This window comes from Pseudonaja textilis, chromosome 15 (genome assembly GCF_049901715.1).
Source record: "Pseudonaja textilis isolate UNSWEBS1 chromosome 15, rPseTex1.2, whole genome shotgun sequence".
In the NCBI taxonomy this organism is placed as follows: Eukaryota; Metazoa; Chordata; class Lepidosauria; order Squamata; family Elapidae; genus Pseudonaja; species Pseudonaja textilis.
Window position 1 is genome coordinate 9,851,836 of NC_142004.1, and position 21,453 is coordinate 9,873,288.

General features: G+C 45.9%; 1 protein-coding gene across 2 annotated transcripts in view; it reads right to left on the minus strand.

The window, feature by feature from the left end:
• Positions 1-21,453, minus strand: part of LOC113446521 (transmembrane protein 132C-like) — a 135,028-nt gene that overhangs the window by 46,874 nt on the left and 66,701 nt on the right. For both annotated transcript variants that reach the window (XM_087913471.1, XM_087913472.1), the window contains exon 3: positions 10,503-10,649. In XM_087913471.1, coding sequence (XP_087769597.1) covers positions 10,503-10,649 — 147 coding nt within the window. The remainder of the gene's footprint in view (positions 1-10,502; positions 10,650-21,453) is intronic.

Genomic DNA, 21,453 nt, shown 5'->3' on the forward strand with positions numbered 1-21,453 from the left:
GGTTAAGCTTCAATGCACTTAACTACAAAAGACTGCTCAATCTTATTGCACAATCACCGCTCTTTTTATCTCTCATGAACATCTGTTTCTGTTTTTGGAAAAATTAAGGTGTCACAAGTGAATAGTTGTGTATCTATAACGAGGAAAAGTACCTTGAAGAAAATGATGGGGATGTCAACTCAAGGTATCTCTCGATACCTTATAATGGTGTTTCTCAACCATCATCATCATCCTCTTTTAACAACCCCATAATCCTTTGTGGGGTGGAGTCTGGGCAACTGAATGGATCTGAGTGCTTACTGGTCAGATGCCCTTCCTATCGCCAATGCAGAGTTTTATTCAGCAGATATATTCCCAGAGAGAGAGAAATATCTGCCTCTACCTAGGATTGAACTCACAGCTTCCAGATTGTGAGGCGAGAGCTCCACCTCTAGCCCACCCCACACTCCTGAGTTTCTCAACCATGGCCACTTGAAAATGTAGGGACTTCCAGAATTCTTCAGCCATCATGACAATCTTAAGCTCTGTGGACTTTAAACTTAAGATGTATGGACTTTAACTCTCAAAATTCCCTAGTCAGCCTGACAATCTTAAGATGTGTGGACTTCAATCTTATGATACGTAAATTTCAACTCCCAGAATCCCCCAGCCAGCATGACAACCTTCAGATGTGTGGACTTCAACTCCCAGAATCCCCCAGCCAGCATGACAACCTTCAGAAGTGTGAACTCTCAACCTTATGATACGTAGACTTCACCTCCCAGAATTCCCCAGCCAGGATGACAACCTTAAGATATGTGGACTCCAACTCCCAGAATTCCTCAGCCAGCAAGGCTTTTTCCACCCCCTTCTAATTCACCAACAAGCCTGAATCTTTAGCTACATGTCTTGCTTCACATCCTAGTTTAATCTATGTTTTTAAATGGATGGGTTGAGTGAATCCCATCGTTTTCTATAAGGAAATTAGAACCAGTAAAGATGGTGGCTTTAACCTCGTGGTTGAAACCCTTTTAACGCGTCACGGATGCCATCTTTATTTTTTGACTCCACCCTCAGGTAACACTGATTTAGGGGAGGATATATTAACTTGGAACCTCATCCCTTCCAATTATTTCCATGCTCCAGACGGTTCAATTTTTTTTTAAAAAAAAATCCACTATATCTTTCTGTCTACAATAAATCCAGATAATTTATACACTCGCTCTGCCTCAGCCTTCCTTTTGAATTTGTCTAGATCTTTCTGGCATCATGACACTACTGACACTACTAATTCAATGTTTTTATATTGCACTGTTCCATTTTTTTTAAAAAAAAGGTGTTTGTGAAATAATAACAGTGACAAAAGCATCAACAATATAGATATAATGCCTTGGGGGGAGGGGAAACCTCTGGGTGTGAAAATCCATACTCTCATCCTGGACTGGTGACATCTTGCATTACCCCCCCCCAAAAGAAATAATCAAAAAAATCTCAGAGCAGTTTGCAATCATAAAATATACATGCAATCAATCTAAGCCCAATGCAATAAACAAGCATCAAGAACTATGAGCATCATAAAATTAAAAAAAGAAATTGTTCAAAAGAGCACCAGTCAAAATGAGAGAAACATTATCTAAACTTAGTCACCACAAAAAAAAAGAGAACACAGGTGGTTTTTTTTTTCCATTGCAGAAGGAATCACAGTTTAGCAGCTAAAAACCATACATTGTCAAGGCTTTGGAACTCTTCAGGGGAAGCTACTTCGTGTGGCAAATCAAAATGTATCAGCTTCCTCCTTATTTTCTGCTTATGAGGTTGGTCTGAGCCAGCCAGGGATCTAACCCTACTCCAATCAGGGATCACATCCCGGCTAAAATGGAGTCATGTCTTGTGTCCTTTGGTGGAGAGCTGTAGCTCCAGGCAAAGAACACAGTCTGTTGTCCCAAGTAAGGATGAAACCATTTTGATAACTAGTCAAAATGAAGCTGACACGAAGAAGCTTCTAAGGTTTCCATAGTCCTCATCTACACCTAGATTGCATCAAGAAAGTCCTACACTTGATCTCTACATGAACTACAAAGGGCCGGGTTGAGTGATTGTGGAAACTGTAGTCATATAGATCTAGAGCTGTCGGAGAAGACTTTTGTAGTCATATACATCTAGAGATGTTGAAGAAGATTTTTGAGTGTCCCTTGGATTACAAAGGAGACCCAATCAGTCCATCCTAAAGGAAATGAACAACCCGACAGATCTTGAAGCTATACTTAATCCCAGGATCTTTTTACAAGCTAGAGAGGGGTTGAGTTGAGTGACTATGGAAATTGTAGTCATATACATATAAAGATGTTGAGGAAGACTCTTGAAAGTCTCTTGGACTGCAGAGGAGATCCAGTCAGTCCATCCTAAAGGAAATGAACAACCCTGATTGTCCTTTGGAAGGACAGATCCTGAGGATGAAGCTCAAATACTTTGGCCACCAAAGCCGAAGAGAGAACTCCTTGGAGAAGACCCTGAAGTTGGAAAAGATGGAAGGCCAGAGGAGAAGGGGAAGATAGAGGAGGAGGAGGAGGTGTTTAGATAGTGTCATGGAAGCAGTGGCCATGAGTTTGGGCAAACTCAGGGAGTCCGTAGAGGACAGGGGGACCTGGTGTAGTATGGCCAACGAGGAGTCAGAAACAACTTAGCAAGTGAACAAAAAAACATCCAGAGAAAAAAGCCTGCATTAAAGGCATCTTGGAAAAGAACAAGATCTCTTAGGGGTTCAGAAATATCCCTTTCTGAACCAGAGTGAAGTAAAACATCAGCACCATCTTCTGGCAGACAGCATAATGCATGAACTGAGCCCTATGAACTCTTGACATGTCTCAAACTGCAGAGATGTTCAGTGGTTTCCTACAGTCATCTCAGCCCTTTGGTTTGAGGTGAGAATAGAGGAGAAATGGCAATCTCCCTACACAGCTGGAACTACTACCACAGGCCAGGGTGCAAAATTGCACCTTCTTATGAATTTAGAAACCCTTTTTAGTTGACTTTCACTGAAGTCATCCTTCAGAAGTCTTTGGGTAGAATATAAAATATGTTATTCTCCAATAAAACTATTTCTAGAGATAAATTTCTTTGAGGTCTAAACTGAGTCAGGTGTAGAGGGCTGGCCCAGGCAAGATTTAAAATATTCATTGTTCCACGTTTCAAAGAAAACTTTATCTATCTATCTATCTATCTATCTATCTATCTATCTATCTATCTATCTATCTGTCATCTGTATATCTCTATTGTTGGTCTGTCTATCTGTGCCTGCCTGTCTGTCTGTCTATCTGTCTATCAATCATCTATCTCTATCATCTCTCTGTCTCTCTGTCTCTGCTCTGTCTCTGTCTCTCTCTCTCTCATCAATCTATCCTATCTATCTCTGTCATCTGTATTGTCTGTCTGTCTATCTTTTTATCTATGATCTATCTATCTCAATCATCTATCTGTATCTCTCTATCATCTATCTCTATCCTATCTACCTACCTATCATCTACCTGTCTCTCCATCATCTATTATCCATCCATCCATCCATCTTACTACCGGTATTAGATATTTTACTATACCTGTCCTTAGGGCTTAATATTCTGATTGATCAATGCCCAAACCTGAGTAAACTTAGGATTCTTCCTGTAGGAATCTTATCAATGGAAAGTTATGAAATCAATTCAGCCCTTGAACGTTGCCCTGCTTGCGACTATAAATAGGAAACTCTTGACGCAACGCCTGGGCGATACTTGAGAGGTCACCCAAACAACCTTCAACAAATTGAAAGAGGCGAAGCAAATGGATCGCTAATCAAATCAATTTCCTCCTGGGAAAATTGATTTGGAATTGAAAGAGAGAGATGAGTCAAGCGTGATTGGTATTGTTAAGCCAGAACATCAAGTTGATGAATAACAGCCATTATGTTGCACTGTACAAGACGGAACATCGTTATAAGTGGAGGAACTGCCTGCCCAAGTGATTGGTGTTAACAAGGGGAAGATTCTGGCCATGGGGGAGAGAAAGCGAAGCAGCTGGTCAACCCTTGACTTGAAACTCAAGAAGAAGAAGCTGGGAAACCCAACCCTAAGGACCATACTGGCACTACAGGACAGAATAAAATGACAGAGTTGGAAGGGACCCTGGAGATCCTGTAGTCCAACCTCCTGCCCAAGCAAGAGACCCTATACCATTGCAAACAATTGTCTGTCCAGTCTCTTCTTGAAAGCCTCCAGTGATGAAGCTCCCACAACTTCTGAAGGCAAGCTGTCCCACTGATTGACTGTTCTCACAGTCAGGAAATCTCGCCTCCTTTCTAGGTTGGTTTCTCTGCATGGTTACTTTCCATCCTTTATGGCATATTGGATGATGGGATAAATATCAACCCTCCATACGACCAACATCTTGACTTGGGTTCATCAGAACACCTCTACGCATCCTCTCTTTTCTAGTTTGTAAGTCTACTTTGTAAGTAAATCATATGAGAGATATGTTTGCCCAGCACATGATAAAGATTTCTAAGAGCAACAGCAATAGCAGTTAAGATTTATATTCTGCTTCACAGTGCTTTACAGCCATCTCAAAGCGGGTTGCAAAGTCAGCCTCTTGCCCCCAATGATCTGGGTCCTCATTTTACTGACCTCAGAAGGAGGAAAGGCTGAGTCAACCTTAAGCTTGTCAGGATTGAACTGGTGGCAGTGGGCAGAGTTTGCCTGCAATACTGCATTTTAACCACTGTGCACCACGGAAGGGAAGGAAGGGAGGGAGGGAGGGAGGGAGGAAGGAAGGTAATAATAATAGCACTTAGATTTATATACCGCTTTATAGTGCTTTACCGCCCTCTCTAAGTGGTTTACAGAGTCAGCCTCTTGCCCCCAACAATCTGGGTCCTCATTTTACCGACCTGTTTGGAAGGCTGAGTCAACCTTGAGCCTGGTGAGATTCGAACTGCCAAATTGCAGGCAGCCGGCAGTCAACAGAAATAGCTTGCAGTACTGCACTCTAACCCTTGTGCCATCTCGGCAAGTCCAACAGATGAGACCAAATTCAAGCCCGATGAAAGGTGATTTTCATTGAAGCTAATTCCTGGGAAGGAGGGTGGGACCTCGCCATGATCCACCTGTGTTAAAAAGCCTCCAGGTGATTCTGGAAGATGGTTGAGCAGAAGCAATGCTTGAAGGTTGTGCAACTCACCCCTATCGTTGGCACCAATCTCTTTTGCCATTTTGAATCACCAGCTAGTAAGAACCATTAGGTACGGCTGGAAACTAATCAAGGAGAGAGCCAACCGAGAACTAAGGAGAAATCTTCAGAAGTTGTGGGTGCTCCATCACTGCAGGTTTTCAAGAAGAGACATGACAGCCATTTTGTCCAGAGCGATATTGGGCTTCCTGCCTGAGCAGGCTGGACTCGAAGACCTATGGAAACTGAACAAGGAGAGATTCCACCTAGAAATAAGGAGGAATTTTTCTGACAGTGAGAACAATCCACCGATGGAACAGAAGTTGCCCTTGGAAGTTGTGGGAGCTTCATCCCTGGAGGCTTCCAAGAAGAGACTGGACTGCCATCGGTCAGAATTGGTGTAGGGTCTCCTGCTTGGGCAGGGGGTTGGACTAGATGACTTACAAGGTCCCTTCCCACTCCATTATTCTGTTATTCAATGAAACGGCTCACCTCCAAAAGTTACGGGTGCTCCAACACTGGAGGTTTTTTAAGAAGAGACTGGTCTGGAATGGAAGAGGGAGACCTCTCACCTGCTTGGGTGGGGGGGTTGAACTAGATGACCTCCAAGGTCCCTCTCAACTCTATTAATCCGTAAAACCTCCAAGGTCTGTTCTATTATCTCTGTTCTTCTATTTTGAACGCTGACGGGCTTAAAAGTTATCTATGATTGATTGATTGATTTGTCAACAGTGCATCGTCTGGAAAAGTTTGGGAAACTGCAGCCTGAAGAATACTAACGGGATTGTTATTCACTTTCTTTTAAAGATGTTAGACGGGGGGGTTTGCCTCCCTGGCCCCTCCAGAGCTTTATTGCCTGGGTGATTTATTCTTCTCGCCATTATCGAAAGCCAAGGCAGTGATTTCTCTCGCTGATGTCAGCGGTTCGTGAATTCCAGCAGATGTTCTTATTTCCGTGGTGCTTTGAGCCTGCAGGTAGGGAGGGGACGGGAGCTCACCTCTGTTACGCATCGTTTTATCTTCTTCTCCTTTTAATAAAACCGCACAAAACGGTTTCCTCTCCAGGATGCGCAAGCTTGGCGAGGAAGATAGCAAAAGGAGGGGAAATACGCAAGGGTGGGCTTGAAAATTTTTGGCAACAGGTTCTCTGACTGGTTGCTGGGTGGGCGTGGGCAGAGTGGGTGTGGCCTAGTCGGCCTCCTGCACCATGGTGGTAGCGGGGGGGGCGTTTTTGCCCTCCCCGCACTCCGGAGGCTTTCCTCGAGCCTCCAGAAGGGTGAAAACGGCCTCCCCGGGCTCTGGAGGCTCTCTGGAAGCTGGAATGGCCCCATTTTTGGCCTTCTCGAACTTCCGGGAGGCCCGTTTTTCACCCTCCCTCAGCCTCCAATGCGCGCCCTGCACTGCATACAAAATGGCCGCATGGGGACTCCTGGGAGGGAAGGGGTGGGTGGGACCAGTCCGGAGTGGGATTTGCAGGTTCCCCAAACTGCACAGAATCCCTCTCCTGAACCCCTGCAGACCACAGCCGCCCACCCCTGGAAATACGTGGAACAGGGGAGGCAGAGATATTTTTGGCGGGAGGGGTCCTTGTGTTTTCAAAAGGAACAAGGTAAGAATCGGGGGGTGCACGACGTTTTTGTGCTTCTGGCTGGCTCAGAATAGTGGAAGTTTCTCGAAAGAGCAGGGCAGTCAGTTGGGGACCTTGCAAAATTGGATTTTCTGCCAAGCTGGAATTCTGAGACCGCTCGATCAGTTAGCGCGGTCACAGTGAGGTTTGTGCTTCACCGTTAAGAATTTCTCTTACCCTGTTTCAAGGTTGTGTGATGAAGTCAGTGGCATTTAGTTCTCCAAGCCAGTGGTGGGATTCAAATATTTTTACTACCGGTTCTGTGGGTGTGACTTGGGGGGTGAGGCAGGGGAAGGTTACTGCAAAATCCCCATTCCCTCCCCCACCCCACTGACCTGCTTTCCAGCTCCGTTCTCCTGGGCAAGGCAACCAAAGGAGACCCAGCCAATCAGCTGGGACTCAATGGGAGACAGAGAAGAGATGGAGTTGGCGGGACCAGTCAGAGGTGGGATTTGCCGGTTCTCCAGAACTATTCAAAATTTCCGCTACCGGTTCTCCAGAACCGGTCCGAACCGGCTGAATACCCACCTCTGCTTCCTTCCCTTTGTTCCTCTCTTCCCCTTTCCTTCCTCTCTTCCTTTCCCCCTTTGCTCCTCTCTCCCTTCCCCCTTCCTTCCTCTCTTCCATTCCTTTCCTTTCCTTCCTCTCTTCCTTCCCCTTTTGTTCCTCTTCCTTCCCTTCTTTCCTTTCTTTCTTCCCCTTTTGTTCCTCTCTTTCTTCCCCTTTCCTTCCTCTCTTCCATTTCTTTCTTTCCTCTCTTTCTTCCCCTTTCATTACTCTCTTCCTTCCCCCTTCCTTCTTCTCTTCCTTCCCCTTTGGTTCCTCTTTTCCTTCCCCTTTCCTTCCTCTCTTCCATTCATTTCCTTCCTCTCTTCCTTCCCCTTTCCTTCCTCTCTTCCCTCCAGTGGTGGGATTCAATTTTTTTTTATTACAGGTCCTGTGGGCGTGGCTTGATGGGTGTGGCAGGGGAAGGATGTTTCAAAATCCCCACTTCCTCCCCACCCCGCTAACCTGCTTTCCAGCTCCGTTCTCCTGTGCAGGGCAACCAAAGAAGACCCAGCCGATCAGCTGGGATTCGGGAGGCAGAGAAGAGATGGGTTTGGCAGGGCCAGTGAGAGGTGGGATTTGCTGGTTCTCCAAACTACTCAAAATTTCCATTATCGGTTCTCCAGAACCTGTCAGACCTGGCTTAACACCACCTCTACCTCCAATGCCTCCTACCGGATTGTCAGACCTTGCCCTGAGATGCTCTTCATTGGGAATCTACTGTTGGATTCCTCTTCCATCTGCTGATGAGCTACAGTTCCTCCACTTTCTTTTTCAGCACCCTTGAATCTGTAACTCTGAGGATGGTGCCAAAAACCTGATGCAAAATCTCAAGAGGCAGGAATCTGGGGATCTGCGTCCCCGGTTTTGAAATTAATAATTCTGTGAAATCGCTTTGGAAAAAGGAGAAAGATGAGAAGCCAAAAAAAAAAAAAAACCCACCTGGGAGGATGGTGGCGATGCAGAATGATCCCATTAACAGAATGTAGACTGTTGCCAAATTAAATTAGTTTTAATAAAAATAACTGTTCTGTGCAGATGGGGCTGTGGAGAAGCTTTTTGAGGGAGTCTGTTTTGTGGGGGAAGGAAGGAAGGAAGGAAGGAAGGAAGGAAGGAAGGAAGGAAGGAAGGAAGGAAGGAAGGAAAGGGAAGGAAGGAAGGAAGGAAGGAAAAGAAAGGGAGGAGGAAGGGAGGATAGGAAGGAAGGAAGACAGGAAGGAGGAAGGAAAGGAGGGCCAATCCTACACTATTCTCTTCTTTCTCCTCTCTCGGGTGATCATCGGAGGTTTTTTTTTACTACTGGTTCAGCCAACTAGTAGCGATTTTTGCTACCGGTTCGGCTGAACTGGGCCAAACTGGTGGCATTTCATCACTGGATTAGACCGCAAAATGCCTCTTTCAGGATCTTAAGCTATGAAGGTTTGTTTCCTCTGTGTGTGATCCAGCCAATGTATTGCTAAGAGCAACTGGGAAACGGGACCGATTTTTTCTGGACAGGATGGTGGACGGTTGGAGGTCTTCCTGCTCAGATGGCTCCGAACAAGCAGAGACAAGATCAAACCATCTCGCTTGGCCTGCAGAGACCCAATGCTTCTTTCCCCTGATCGCCTATCCGAGTAACATCAGAGAGGAGAAACAAGGCCAATTATTTCTTTTAAAAGCCCTAATGTATTTTGAATCTGGGATTCTTCGTCAGAGAACAAAGCAGCTTAGCTGAACAAAGGGGCCCTGTTTCCCCTTGTAATGGGCCAAATGAGGAGAAATGACAGAGCTCAGATGCATCATCGTTTAGTTATGTTGCCTTTATGCATTATTAAGGTTCTGTTAGAATGTACAGGGACCATCTAGAGCGGTTCCTGATTCTTAAGGGGAATCAAGAAAATGGATTCTTGAAAGCTCACATTGACAAGTGATTCCTTCCTTCCTTCCTTCCTTCCTTCCTTCCTTCCTTCCTTCCTTCCTTTCATCCTTCCTTCCTTCCTTTCTTCCATCCATCCATCCATCCTTCCTTCCTTCCTTTCTTCCATCCATCCATCCTTTCTTTTCATTGCCCCTCCCTTTCTTCTCCCTTTTCCTTCCTTGCCCTCCCTCCCTTTCTTTTCATTGCTCTTCCTTCCTTTGTTCCTTCCTTCTCTCTCTCCCTCCCTCCTCCCTCCCCTCCCTTTCTTCTCATTGCTCTCCCTCCCTCCTTCCCTTCCATCCTTTCTTCCTTCCTTCCTTCCTTCCTTTTCATTGCCCCTCCCTTTCTTCTCATTTTCCTTCCTTCCTTCTCCTTGACTTTCCCTCTCTTCTTATTGTCCTTCCTCTCTTTCCTCCCCTCCCCTCCATGCCACTCTTCCTTCTCATTGCTCTCCCTCCCTCCTTCCCTTCTATCCATCCTTCCTTCCTTCCTTTTCATTACCCCCTCCCTTTCTTCTCATTTTCCTTCCTTCCTTCTCCTTGACTTTCCCTCTCTTCTTATTGTCCTTCCTCTCTTTCCTTCCCTCCCCTCCATGCCACTCTTCCTTCTCATTGCTCTCCCTCCCTCCTTCCCTTCCATCCTTTCTTCCTTCCTTCCTTCCTTTTCATTGCCCCTCCCTTTCTTCTCATTTTCCTTCCTTCCTTCTCCTTGACTTTCCCTCTCTTATTGTCCTTCCTCTCTTTCCTTCCCTCCCCTCCATGCCACTCTTCCTTCTCATTGCTCTCCCTCCCTCCTTCCCTTCTATCCATCCTTCCTTCCTTCCTTTTCATTACCCCTCCCTTTCTTCTCATTTTCCTTCCTTCCCTTCTCCTTGACTTTCCCTCTCTTCTTATTGTCCTTCCTCTCTTTCCTTCCCTCCCCTCCATGCCACTCTTCCTTCTCATTGCTCTCCCTCCCTCCTTCCCTTCCATCCTTTCTTCCTTCCTTCCTTCCTTTTCATTGCCCCTCCCTTTCTTCTCATTTTCCTTCCTTCCTTCTCCTTGACTTTCCCTCTCTTCTTATTGTCCTTCCTCTCTTTCCTCCCCTCCCCTCCATGCCACTCTTCCTTCTCCCTCCTTCCCTCCTTCCCTCTCCATTATATTACTGCAACCAGCGAGGGGGTTGACTTCCCCTCGGTGAAGGGGTCCTTCCTGTTTGGATCAAAACCAAAAGGGGGCCCAGAACGCTCAAGGGGCTGAGGCCCAAGACTGCACTCACCTGCTGCGTGAATTCGCCTTGATTCTGTGACACATCACAGCAATCGTCGAATGCTTCCCGCCATTACTGACCTCCTGCATCACGTCCCACTGCCGCAGCTCGCTGATTTTGGCATTCAGGATGTTTACCCCTTTCTTCACTTTTGCCCTGTTGGAAGGAAAGTTGCAAAAAGAAAAAGGAATAAAAGTGTGACATAAAGGAAAAGAATCGTTCTAACGGGCACAGGTCCATACCTGCAGAGAATCTCTCTGAATTAATGCCACTAAAGAAGGACTTGTCAGGGCTCCAGCATCCACCCCCATTTGAATCATGAGTCTCTAGCCGCATCTCTCAAAGTTTAAAGAAGATTTATTAGGAGTGAAACATGCCAGCGCTACCTGGGTGCTGCCGACTCTGAGACATATCATTCATTTCCCCCTTGACTCTGGTCTTCCCCCACCACCGCCTGGATGTATATTCTCCAATGGGACACATCCCTAGCCAAGGGTCATCCATCAGGCTCTCCAGTTAGAATTATATTCTCCAATGGGACACATCCCTAGCCAAGAGTCATGCATCAGGCTCTCCAGTTAGAATTATATTCTCCAATGGGACACATCCATAGCCAAGAGTCATCCATCAGGCTCTCCAGTTAGAATTATATTCTCCAATGGGACACATCCCTAGCCAAGAGTCATCAATCATGCTCTCCAGTAATAATCTTGCACACCAGAAGCTTCGGCTGCCTAGCAATTATCTAGGAAGCATTTAAGGAATGCACTACTCCCCCCACCCGCTTTCTTCTGTCAACTCTAAAAGACCAGAGAAATCTTTTCGAGTTGACAGACTCTTCTTGGAATGATAATATTTGGTCCTACGCTGCCCGAGAGCTTTCTGTTTTTCCTCTCTTTTTCCCTGGCTCCTTGAAAACTTTTTTCCCCCGTTTCCCCAAGAACCCTGTCCAAAACACACAAACCACCCTAACAAGTCGTACATCTAACCTGTCTCACTATGCCAAAGCCAGCTTGATCTAGGGATTAATATACCAGGTATAAAATGGGAAAGCGTGAGTTCTAGTCTAGCCTTAAGGCAAGAAAGCCAACCGGGTGACTTTGGGAGATGATGAGTTTGAGTCCATGAGCTTGGTGTATTATTTATTTATTATTTCTCACCGAGTAGCCCCAAGCTTCTCTTTTTCCTAACCTACCAAAGTCTTGCTCCCTTGGATCTGATTTGAAGTCAGAAAATAATGCAGATTGTGCCATGAAAGACGTCGTATTTCCAGTTGGTGTTGTAGACGCACAGAACTTTGAAGGGCGGATGGCTTAGAGGACAATTAAAGGAGGGAGAAACCCAAAGGAATGCCATGCTGAAAAGTCTGCAGAGATTCTCAATCATCCAGGTCATCATGGCTGTCCCAAGGTTGCTTGTTTTAGAAGGCAACTGGAATTTCTTGTTTTTTCTCTGAAGATGTTTTGCATCTCATCCAAGAAGCTTCTTCAGCTCTGACTGGATGATGTGGGGGGGAAAAACAAGAAAGTCCTGTTGCCTCCTGAAAAAGCACCTTTGGGACAACCATGACCTGAATGACCGAGAATCCCAATAGACTTTTTGGCTATACAATTGGGCATGAACCCTCTTTGAATGGTGTGGGAGTAGGAATGGATTTCCAGAGGAATAAATTGCAGGAACCAGGAACACCACTCAGGTGACCCTGAGGACACAGATAAACCTCCGTGTGGCCTCAACAACCCTCTAAAAGGAGGCAAATAACCAGTATAAACCCTTTGCATTCTCCACCGTCCAGTCAGAACTGGAGAAGCTCCTTGGATGAGAAGTGAAACATCTTCAGAGAAAAACAAGAAAGTCCAGTTACCTTTTGTACACTGCTAAAAAGGTCAGCGATGAAGAACTCTCGATTGTCCCTTGGAATCCAATTCCCAAAGGCTGGAATTTGGGCTCAAACGTTTCCTGAAGAAGTAGAACATGCTCCTTCCAAAGGACACTTGTGTGTTTCATTTAGTTGTATCCCTCCTTTATTATTTCTACAAATTACTCAAGGCAGTGAATGTATCTCTCTCTCTCTCTCTCTCTCTCTCTCTCTCTCTCTCTCTCTCTCTCTCTCTCTGTGTGTGTGTGTGTGTGTGTGTGTATGTGTGTGTGTGTGTGTGTTGGACACAGTTAGCACAATCTAGGCCCACAGGACAAAGCAACACATGGGAAATGGGTGGGTGGAAAGCTGGAACACAACTGAGAAGGCTGGTGTTGAAGCTATGAGTTAATTAACTCCTATATCAGACATTTATCAAAAAAAAAGTGTGTCTCCTTTTTTGCCACCAGCACAATGGCTATTTTAATAAAAGCAAAGAGGAACCAGGCCAAAGGAGCTAATCCATAGTTATAGAAATCAGGAGTGTGAAGCTCTTAATGCAGTTGAAGGTCTTACAAAATGCCCTAAGCTTTACCTTTGAAATAAATATGGAGAGGCATAATCAGTTATGCTTAGGATCCCTCTCTCTCTCTCTTCCCCCTCTCTCTCCTCTTCCTCCCTTCCTCTCTTCTTCCCTTCTTACCTCCTTCCATCTTTCTCTCCTCTCTCCCTCCCCCTCTCTTTCCCTCCCTCTCTCTTTCTCTCCTTTCTTTCCCCGCCCCTCTCTCTTTCTTTCCTTCCCCTCTCTCTTTCCTTCCTTCCCCTCTCTCTCCTTCTTTCTCTCTCTCCTTCTCTCTTTCTTTCTGTCTTTCTCTCTCCCTCTCTCCCTCCCTCCTTCTTTCTCTCTCCCTCCCTCTCCCTCCCTTCTTACTCTCTCTTTCTCTCCCTGTCTCTTTCTTTCTCTCTCTCCCTCTCCCTCCCTCTTTCCCTCTCTCACCTTCCCTCCTCCCTTCTCTCTCCCTCTCTTCTTCCTTCTCTTCTTCTTATATAACAAGTCCAACAGATGAAGACGAATTAGGCCAGCAAGTTAAAGACCCCCCCCTTCTTTTTTTTTTAACTACTAGGCTTTGTTGGCTGTAAAGGGTCAGTGCCCAAACACAGCAATGTTGTGCTTATGCTAGCCATACTTTTTAGGTGCACGGGGGTCAGTAGTCTGACCCCCACTAGGTAGGACAGACAAGCAGAAGAATTGGCGGAGCGCATCCATGAACACCAACTAGCAATCAGAAGAAGTGATGAAACTGCCTTAATCACACAACACGTGGACAGACTGAACCATAGTTTCCCCCTAGAGCGTTCTAGGCCAAGCTACACCTGGGCTAGAGAATTCCTGGAAGCTTTGCATTCAGAAACGTTAGCCATCAACAGGCACATAGAAGTAAATTACATTTATGCATCGTTCAAATGAAATACTGGCAATAGGACTCAGACGTATATCCATGTCATAGTGCTTTATAGCATTCTCTAATTGGTTTGTGGAGTCAGCGTATGAACCTGCAACCATCTGGGTCCTCATTTAACTGACCCGGGAAGGATGGAAAGCGAGGAAGCAAAAAGATCAGAACGCATCCTCTCTCCAGCAGTCTACAGCTTAGATAAGCAGGGATTGATCCCAGACAAACAATCAAGAAGGAAATCTTACCCTAATCAAAGAAAAGGAAATCCATACCAACCACCAAAATGGGTAAAACAAACTACTGTATATAAAACAGCAAGCAAACCCCACACCCCTTCGTACTGATGATATTCCCTAATGGGGTAATGAAACGTATGCAGGCAAACCACCAAGCACAGACTATACCAAGTCTGATTTTATCCTTCTCTGTTGACACAAAAGAAACCTGCATTAGACTTGCTTAAAAATTAGATGGGAACCCACCGAGAGACTCCCAAGGATGGGTGCCTGGGAAGTGCAAACACCGCTTCTACTACCATTCCCCAATATCCTGTGAGAGTTGAAGAAGCTTCTTGGATAAGAAGCAAAATGACTTCAAAGAAAAAAAAACACAAGGAAGTCCAGTGGCCTCTTGAAAAAAACACCTTTGGGACAACCATCACCTGGATGGCTGAGAATCTCTACGGAGTTTTCGCTATACAATTTGGGATGAACACTCTTTGAATGGTGTGGGAGTAGGATTGGAGGAAAAAATAGCAGACTACAGGAACCAGATGATCCTGAGGACACAGACAAACCTCCAAGAGGCCTCAACGACCCTCTCAAAGGATGCAAATGACCAGCTGTCTGCAAGGAATATAAATCCTTCCATTCCCCATCATCCAGTCAGAGCTGAAGAAGCTCCTTGGAGGAGAAGCAAAACATCTTCAAAATAAAAACAAAGAAACTCCAGTGGCCTCTTGAAAAAAAAAAAAACACCTTTGGGACAACCAAGGCCTGGAGGACTGAGAATCTCTACAGACCACTTCCGCTTCGTGACGACAAGAAGACCACAAGGACGGTGCTTTGCTTGATGCAGTCCATCGTCCAGATGGCAGCCATATCCATCAGCTAAATAGATAACTGAATAAAGAAGAGAGGGTTTCAAATGAAAATTAAAAAAAAAATTGCTGGTGCAACTTTCATGGTGGCCAGGGCAAAGATGAGTTCATTTGCAACGTGCAGTGCGATCGATGCGCTCCGGGGTAAAGCTGTGCATGCCGCGCACAGAGTGAATGGGAATTCAAGCCCTACATTTGGTCATCAAAAGAAATTACGCGCATTAAAAGCGTGGCTGGAGAACCAAATGCTTTATTTTTAGCCCAGAATATGAGCTGGTGTTCTCTACGGTGAACAATATATATCCAACCAAAGCGCTCTCTCTGTGTCTCTCTCGCTCTCCCCTCCCTCCCCCACTCTCTCTTCTTCCCTCCCTCTCCCCATCCCCCTCTCTCCCTCCCTTTCTCCCTCCCTCCCCCCTCTCTCTCCCTCCCTCCCGGTGTGTGTGTGTGTGTGTGTGCGTGTGCGCGTGTAAAAGTGGGTTTAAAGGAGCCTACTGTTTCATTGGACCATTTTCCCAAAGAACTCTGTAACAGCTTTATTTTGGCTTTGGGGAAGGTGGTAGTAAAACTCACTCCAATGATTGAAGTTTGTTATTCATTATTCCAAATGTGATTTCCTAGTTTCTGCAAGACATTGAACTAAGAAAGGAAAGGAAGGAGGGAGGGAGGGAAGGAAGGAAAGAAGGAAGGAAGGAAGAAAAGGGGAGGGAAGGAGGAAAGAAGGAGAAAGAGGGAGGGGGAGAGGAAGGGTAGGAGGAAGCAAGGAAAGGAGGAATATAGGAAGGGAGGGAGGAAGGAAAGAAGGAGAAAGAGGGAGGGGGAGAGGAAGGGTGGGAGGAAGCAAGGAAGGGTGGGAGGAATATAGGAAGGGAGGGAGGAAGGAAAGAAGGAGAAAGAGGGAGGGGGAAGAGAAAGAAGGAAGAAGCAAGGAAGGAAGGAATATAGGAAGGGAGGGAGGAAGGAAAGAAGGAGAAAGAGGGAGGGGGAAGAGAAAGAAGGAAGAAGCAAGGAAGGAAGGAATATAGGAAGGAGGGAGGAAGGAAAGAAGGAGAAAGAGGGAGGGGGAAGAGAAAGAAGGGAAGAAGCAAGGAAGGAAGGAATATAGGAAGGGAGGGAGGAAGGAAAGAAGGAGAAAGAGGGAGGGGAGAGGAAGGGTGGGAGGAAGCAAGGAAGGGTGGGAGGAATATAGGAAGGGAGGGAGGAAGGAAAGAAGGAGAAAGAGGGAGGGGGAGAGGAAGGGTGGGAGGAAGCAAGGAAGGAAGGAATATAGGAAGGGAGGGAGGAAGGAAAGAAGGAGAAAGAGGGAGGGGGAAGAGAAAGAAGGGAAGAAGCAAGGAAGGAAGGAATATAGGAAGGGAGGGAGGAAGGAAAGAAGGAGAAAGAGGGAGGGGGAAGAGAAAGAAGGAAGAAGCAAGGAAGGAAGGAATATAGGAAGAGAGGGAGGAAGAAAAAGAAGGAGAAAGAGGGAGGGGAAGAGAAAGAAGGGAAGAAGCAAGGAAGGAAGGAATATAGGAAGGGAGGGAGGAAGGAAAGAAGGAGAAAGAGGGAGGGGGAAGAGAAAGAAGAGAAGAAGCAAGGAAGGAAGGAATATAGGGAGGAGAGGGAAGAAGGAAGGATTATTCTGAGTCTGCTAGCACCTCACTTGTGTTCTCTATCACATCAGTTTGTCTCCAAACATTCAGGACTTTCACAGGTCCATAAAGCAAAGGGGAGCTGAAGGAAGATCATAACCACAGTCACATAGCATCTGCTTTACTTATCTTTACTAAATCATGGGACCCATTTGGGATCATTAAACGAGGACCACCTGTATGATTACCCCCAGAAAAATCAAAAGCCATTGAAAAAGAAGGTTGCAGAAGACAAGGTGTTTAGATATCACTGATGAATAGAATAAAATAGACTAAGAGAGTTGGAAGGGACCTTGGAAGCCATCTAGTCCATCCCCCTACGTGAGCTAGTCCATCCCATATGTCAACTCGTAAAGCTTTCCTGGCGTTACCCTGTCACCGTACCATTCTGGGCAAATGGTTGTCCAATCTCTTCTTAAAAACCTCCAGTGTTGGAGCACCCACAACTTCGGAAGGCAACTCGTTCCACTGGATAATTGTTCTCACTGTCCAGAGAGTTCCTCCTTAGTTTTAGGTTGCTTCTCTCCTTGATTAGTTTCCATCCGTTGCTTTTTGTCCCGGTGCTTTGGAGAACAAGTTGACGCCCCACTTCTTTGTGTCAGACCCTCAAATATTGGAAGACTGCTCCCATGTCTCCCCTGGTCCTTCTTCTCACTAGACTAGGTACAACAGGGATGTCAAACTCAAGGCCTGGAGGCCCACGGGGTGCTTAGATCTGGCCCACAGGGCCGGCCTGGAAATAGCAAAGGACCGGCCCACGGTGCTTCTGCCAGCAAAAACAGAGCCGGGGTGGTGGTGGTGGTCTGTGCGTGTGCAGAGGGCTGCAGGAGGCTGGCAGAGGGCTAGCAACAGAAACTAAAAACAAAACCAAAGGAGAAATGCTTCCCCTTTTTGCATTTGAGCATCCAAGAAGGGACAGGAAAAAAGAAAGGGAAAGAGGAAAGACAAAGAAAAAAGAAGGGAAGATGGGAAGAGAACCAGGAAGGAAATATAAGTGGGGAAGGAAGAAGGAAGGAGAATGAAGAGGGAAGGAAAGAAGAAGAAGAAGAAGAAGAAGAAGAAGAAGAAGAAGAAGAAGAAGAAGAAGAAGAAGAAGAAGAAGAAGAAGAAGAAGAAGAAGAAGAAGAAGAAGAAGAAGAAGAAGAAGAAGAAGAAGAAGAAGAAGAAGGAAGGTAGGTAGGTAGAGGAAAGGATAATGGAAGGAAGGAAGGAAGGAAGGAAGGAAGGAAGGAAAGAAAGAAAGAAAGAAAGAAAGAAAGAAAGAAAGAAAGAAAGAAAGAAAGAAAGAAAGAAAGAAAGAAAGAAAGAAAGAAAGAAAGAAAGAAAGAAAGAAAGAAAGAAAAGAGATTATAATGAGAATGAGGGAGGGTCTCAGGGAAGTCCTGTTTTAGTACTTGGCCACTACAGGTGTCTCCAACACGAATGATGTCGAGCTGGCCACACCCCCAATGTGGCCACTCCCACCCTCTGGCCACGCCCCCTGGCCCTCCGAGCAAACCCAACCCTGATGCGGCCCTCCACGCAATCGAGTTTAACACCCCTGAGATACAAGGATGAGTTTACAAACACTCCGAGAAGCCATTACTCTGGAGGGAATTCCGGCGAGAGACAACGTCCGTTGGGCCACTGGGAATCAAAAGCGACTTGAACCACCACAAACCATCACCTGCCTTTGGAATATCTAATGCATCCAATAAAAAAATAAATGGTACAGATGCTAGTCTGGGCTGCTTTCAGCCACTGTTGCCTCTAAATCAAACTCCTTTCATGCAGAAGGATTTTTTTTCTCTCTCTCTCTCTCCTTAGAAGTGGACTTCGTTTATTCCTCCTTAATCTCCGCCGCAGCCCCTTCTTGAAAAAGCTCGGTTTTTCAATCAAGCTTTGCCTTGGGGGGCCAAGGGGAAAAAAAACAACAACAACCCATAATAGAAAGAACGAGAAGCAAGGGCCATTTCCGCACTGTGTGGAACTCTCCGAGGAGAAAATAAAACCGCTGCTCAAATGAAAGATGGCAGGAGATATAATGGGAGTCTCTAAGTGCTTTCTTATTGCGCTCAAGCTCTTAATACAGAATTTCCACCTGCCGCTTCCGCACCAGTTGGGGACTCCCGATTCTTTCCTGGCTTGTGGTTGCATGTTCCGAGGCCAGCAGGAGAGTAAATAGGAAGCTTGCAACTTCAAGGCAGCTAGGAGTATCAGAAGACCTCGGAGGAAATCCCTGGGACACAGGGAGTCTTAAGACTCGCAACCGCCAATTGTGCTTGGAGGGGAGTGAGGTTTGTGGAGTGGAAGAATGTGGGAGGGCTTGGCAATCTCTGAGCTGGGAGGTTTATTGCAGACGTTTCATGACCCAGCTAGGTAACATCATCAGTGCTAGAAGAGAGTGAGGGTTGAGATGGGGAGGAGGAGGAAGAGGAGGAGGAGGACGATGACGACTCTGGGATCTTGCTGCTCTCTGAGCTGGATAGTTTTCTTGCAGACATTTCATGACCAGCTAGGTAACATCATCAGTGCTAGAAGAGAGTGAGGTTTGCGGAGAGAAGGATCAGGATCAGGAGGAGGAGGAGGAGGAGGAGGAGGAGGAGGAGGAGGAGGAGGAGGAGGAGGAGGAGGAGGAGGAGGAGGAGGAGGAGGAGGAGGAATATGTCTCCAAAGACTACACAGTGTTGATTTCTGGTTTATCCAAGAAATTATATCTAAACCAGATTTATCTTGCATTTATCTGCCTTTTCACAAAATTGAAATGTATGGGGTCTTTGCTGCTCTCTGAGCTTGGTGGTTTTCTTGCAGACATTTCATAACCCAACTAGATAACATCATCAGTGCTAGAAGACAGTGAGGTTTGTGGAGAGGAGGGTCAGGAGGGAGAGGAGGAGGAGGATTATGATCCTTGATGCTCTCTGAGCTTGGTGGGGTTTTTTTTGCAGACATTTCATAACCCAACTGGATAATCATCAGTGCTAGAACGGAGTGGGATTTGTTCTCTGTTTATACACCCAATACACCCCGCCATAATCCAGAATGTTTGAATTCAGACAAGCAATCGAACAGTCAACAACAGCCTAATCAAGCAACCAGCAAGAACATTCCCACCAACACTGAATAAGTCAAATCACTTGTGCATCAACACAGAGCAAAAACCCACTCTCCTCTAGCATTGATGGTGTTACCTAGTTGGGACATGAAATGTCTGCAAAGAAAACAACCCAGTTCAAAGAGCAACCAAGGACCCCATTTGTTTCAATCTTGTGAAAAGGCAGAAAAATGCAAAATAATTCCTGTTTAGGGTATAATTTTTTGGATCAACCAGAAATCAACATTGTGCAGTATTTGGAGACCTCATCATATATATATCTTCCCTCAGCAGGGAGCAGAAGATTAACAGATTAACAGAGTTGGAAAGGGACCTTGTAGGTCATCTAGTCCAACCCCCACAACTCAAGCAGGAGACCCTACACCATTTCTGACAGATGGCAGTCCAATATCTTCTTGAAGTCTTCCAGGGATAAAACTCCCACAACTTTTGAAGGCACAGGGTTGAGTTTACCCCGTGAACGACTTCCCTCTTCACATCTTATCTCAGGTAAAATTCAGTCCTCTGCATCAATTGCGGTGGCTCAGTGACTAAGACGCTGAGCTTGTCGATCAGAAAGGTCGGCAGTTCGGCGGTTCGAATCCCTGGTGCCCCATAATGGAGTGAGCTCCTGTTACTTGTCCCGGCTTCTGCCAACCTAGCAGTTCGAAAGCATGTAAAAAATGCAAGTAGGAAAATAGGGACCCCTTTGGTGGGAAGGTCACAGCGTTCCGTCCGCCTTCGGCATTTAGTCCTGCCGGCCACATGACCACGGAGACGTCTTCGGATAGCACTGGATCTTCGGCTTTGTAATGGAGATGAACACCACCCCCCTAGAGCCAGAAACGACTAGCACGCATGTGTGAGGGGAACTTTTATCTATTTCAATTGCATTTTTTATCAGCATCCTTAAGAGTTGCACCCCAAGCTAAGTGCTGCTTGGGATAACCTCCAGGCGATATTCCTTCCTCACCTAAGCGAGCCTCGGGTGAAAGCAAGGAACTGGAAGGAGCAGAAAAGATTTCATGACAATGACCAAGGGCTACTTTCAAAAGACGGCCGCGAGTAGCCCACCCTGCAGATCTCTAGAGCATCCTGTAAAAAACGTCCCTTGAAGTACAAAGGATCATCAGAACACCAGATCACTTGGTCGCGAACCCGTCTCTCCCTCAGAGCAGCTTTGACAACCGTGAAACCGTTTGAAAAACTAAGCTTAGAAGGCCAAGACGCTCAGGGGAGATGATTCAGTGCTTTGTTTCTGAGGTGAAATCTGAGGGAATTCAGTGCATTTTTACAAAGTTCCTTTGTTTCGAGCAAAAGACCAAAACGCCCGGGCATTGAGAAGGCACAACGTGACTGGCAGTATTGAAAATACATGTTTTTTTTACACTCTAAAATGTTCCTCCACAATCAGGTGACTTCCAAGCGGGATGAACCGCCCACCGTAATTTCTAAGCCGGTCTAAAATAAACAAGGCCATCTAACTCTATCTCCATCCCATGTTGTTTGTTTGGAGGTACAAATCTACCGTTTTGGGGGGCCATCTTGAATTCTATGAGTTTGAAGGAGGCCACTTCAGCTGGGAATCTCACTGTGGGTTCGGATTTTCTCAAGGGTAGAATCCCAGCTTATTTTTTATTTTTTTTACAGAATAACAGAGTTGGAAGGAACCTTGGAGGTCTTCTAGTCCAACCTTAGTTAAGACCACTCCTAGAATACTGCATCCAGTTTTGGTCACCACACTATAAAAATGACATTGGGACTCCAGAAAGAGTGCAGAGAAGAGCAACCAGGATGATGAGGGGGATTGGAGGCTAAAACTTAAGATGAACAGTTGCAGGA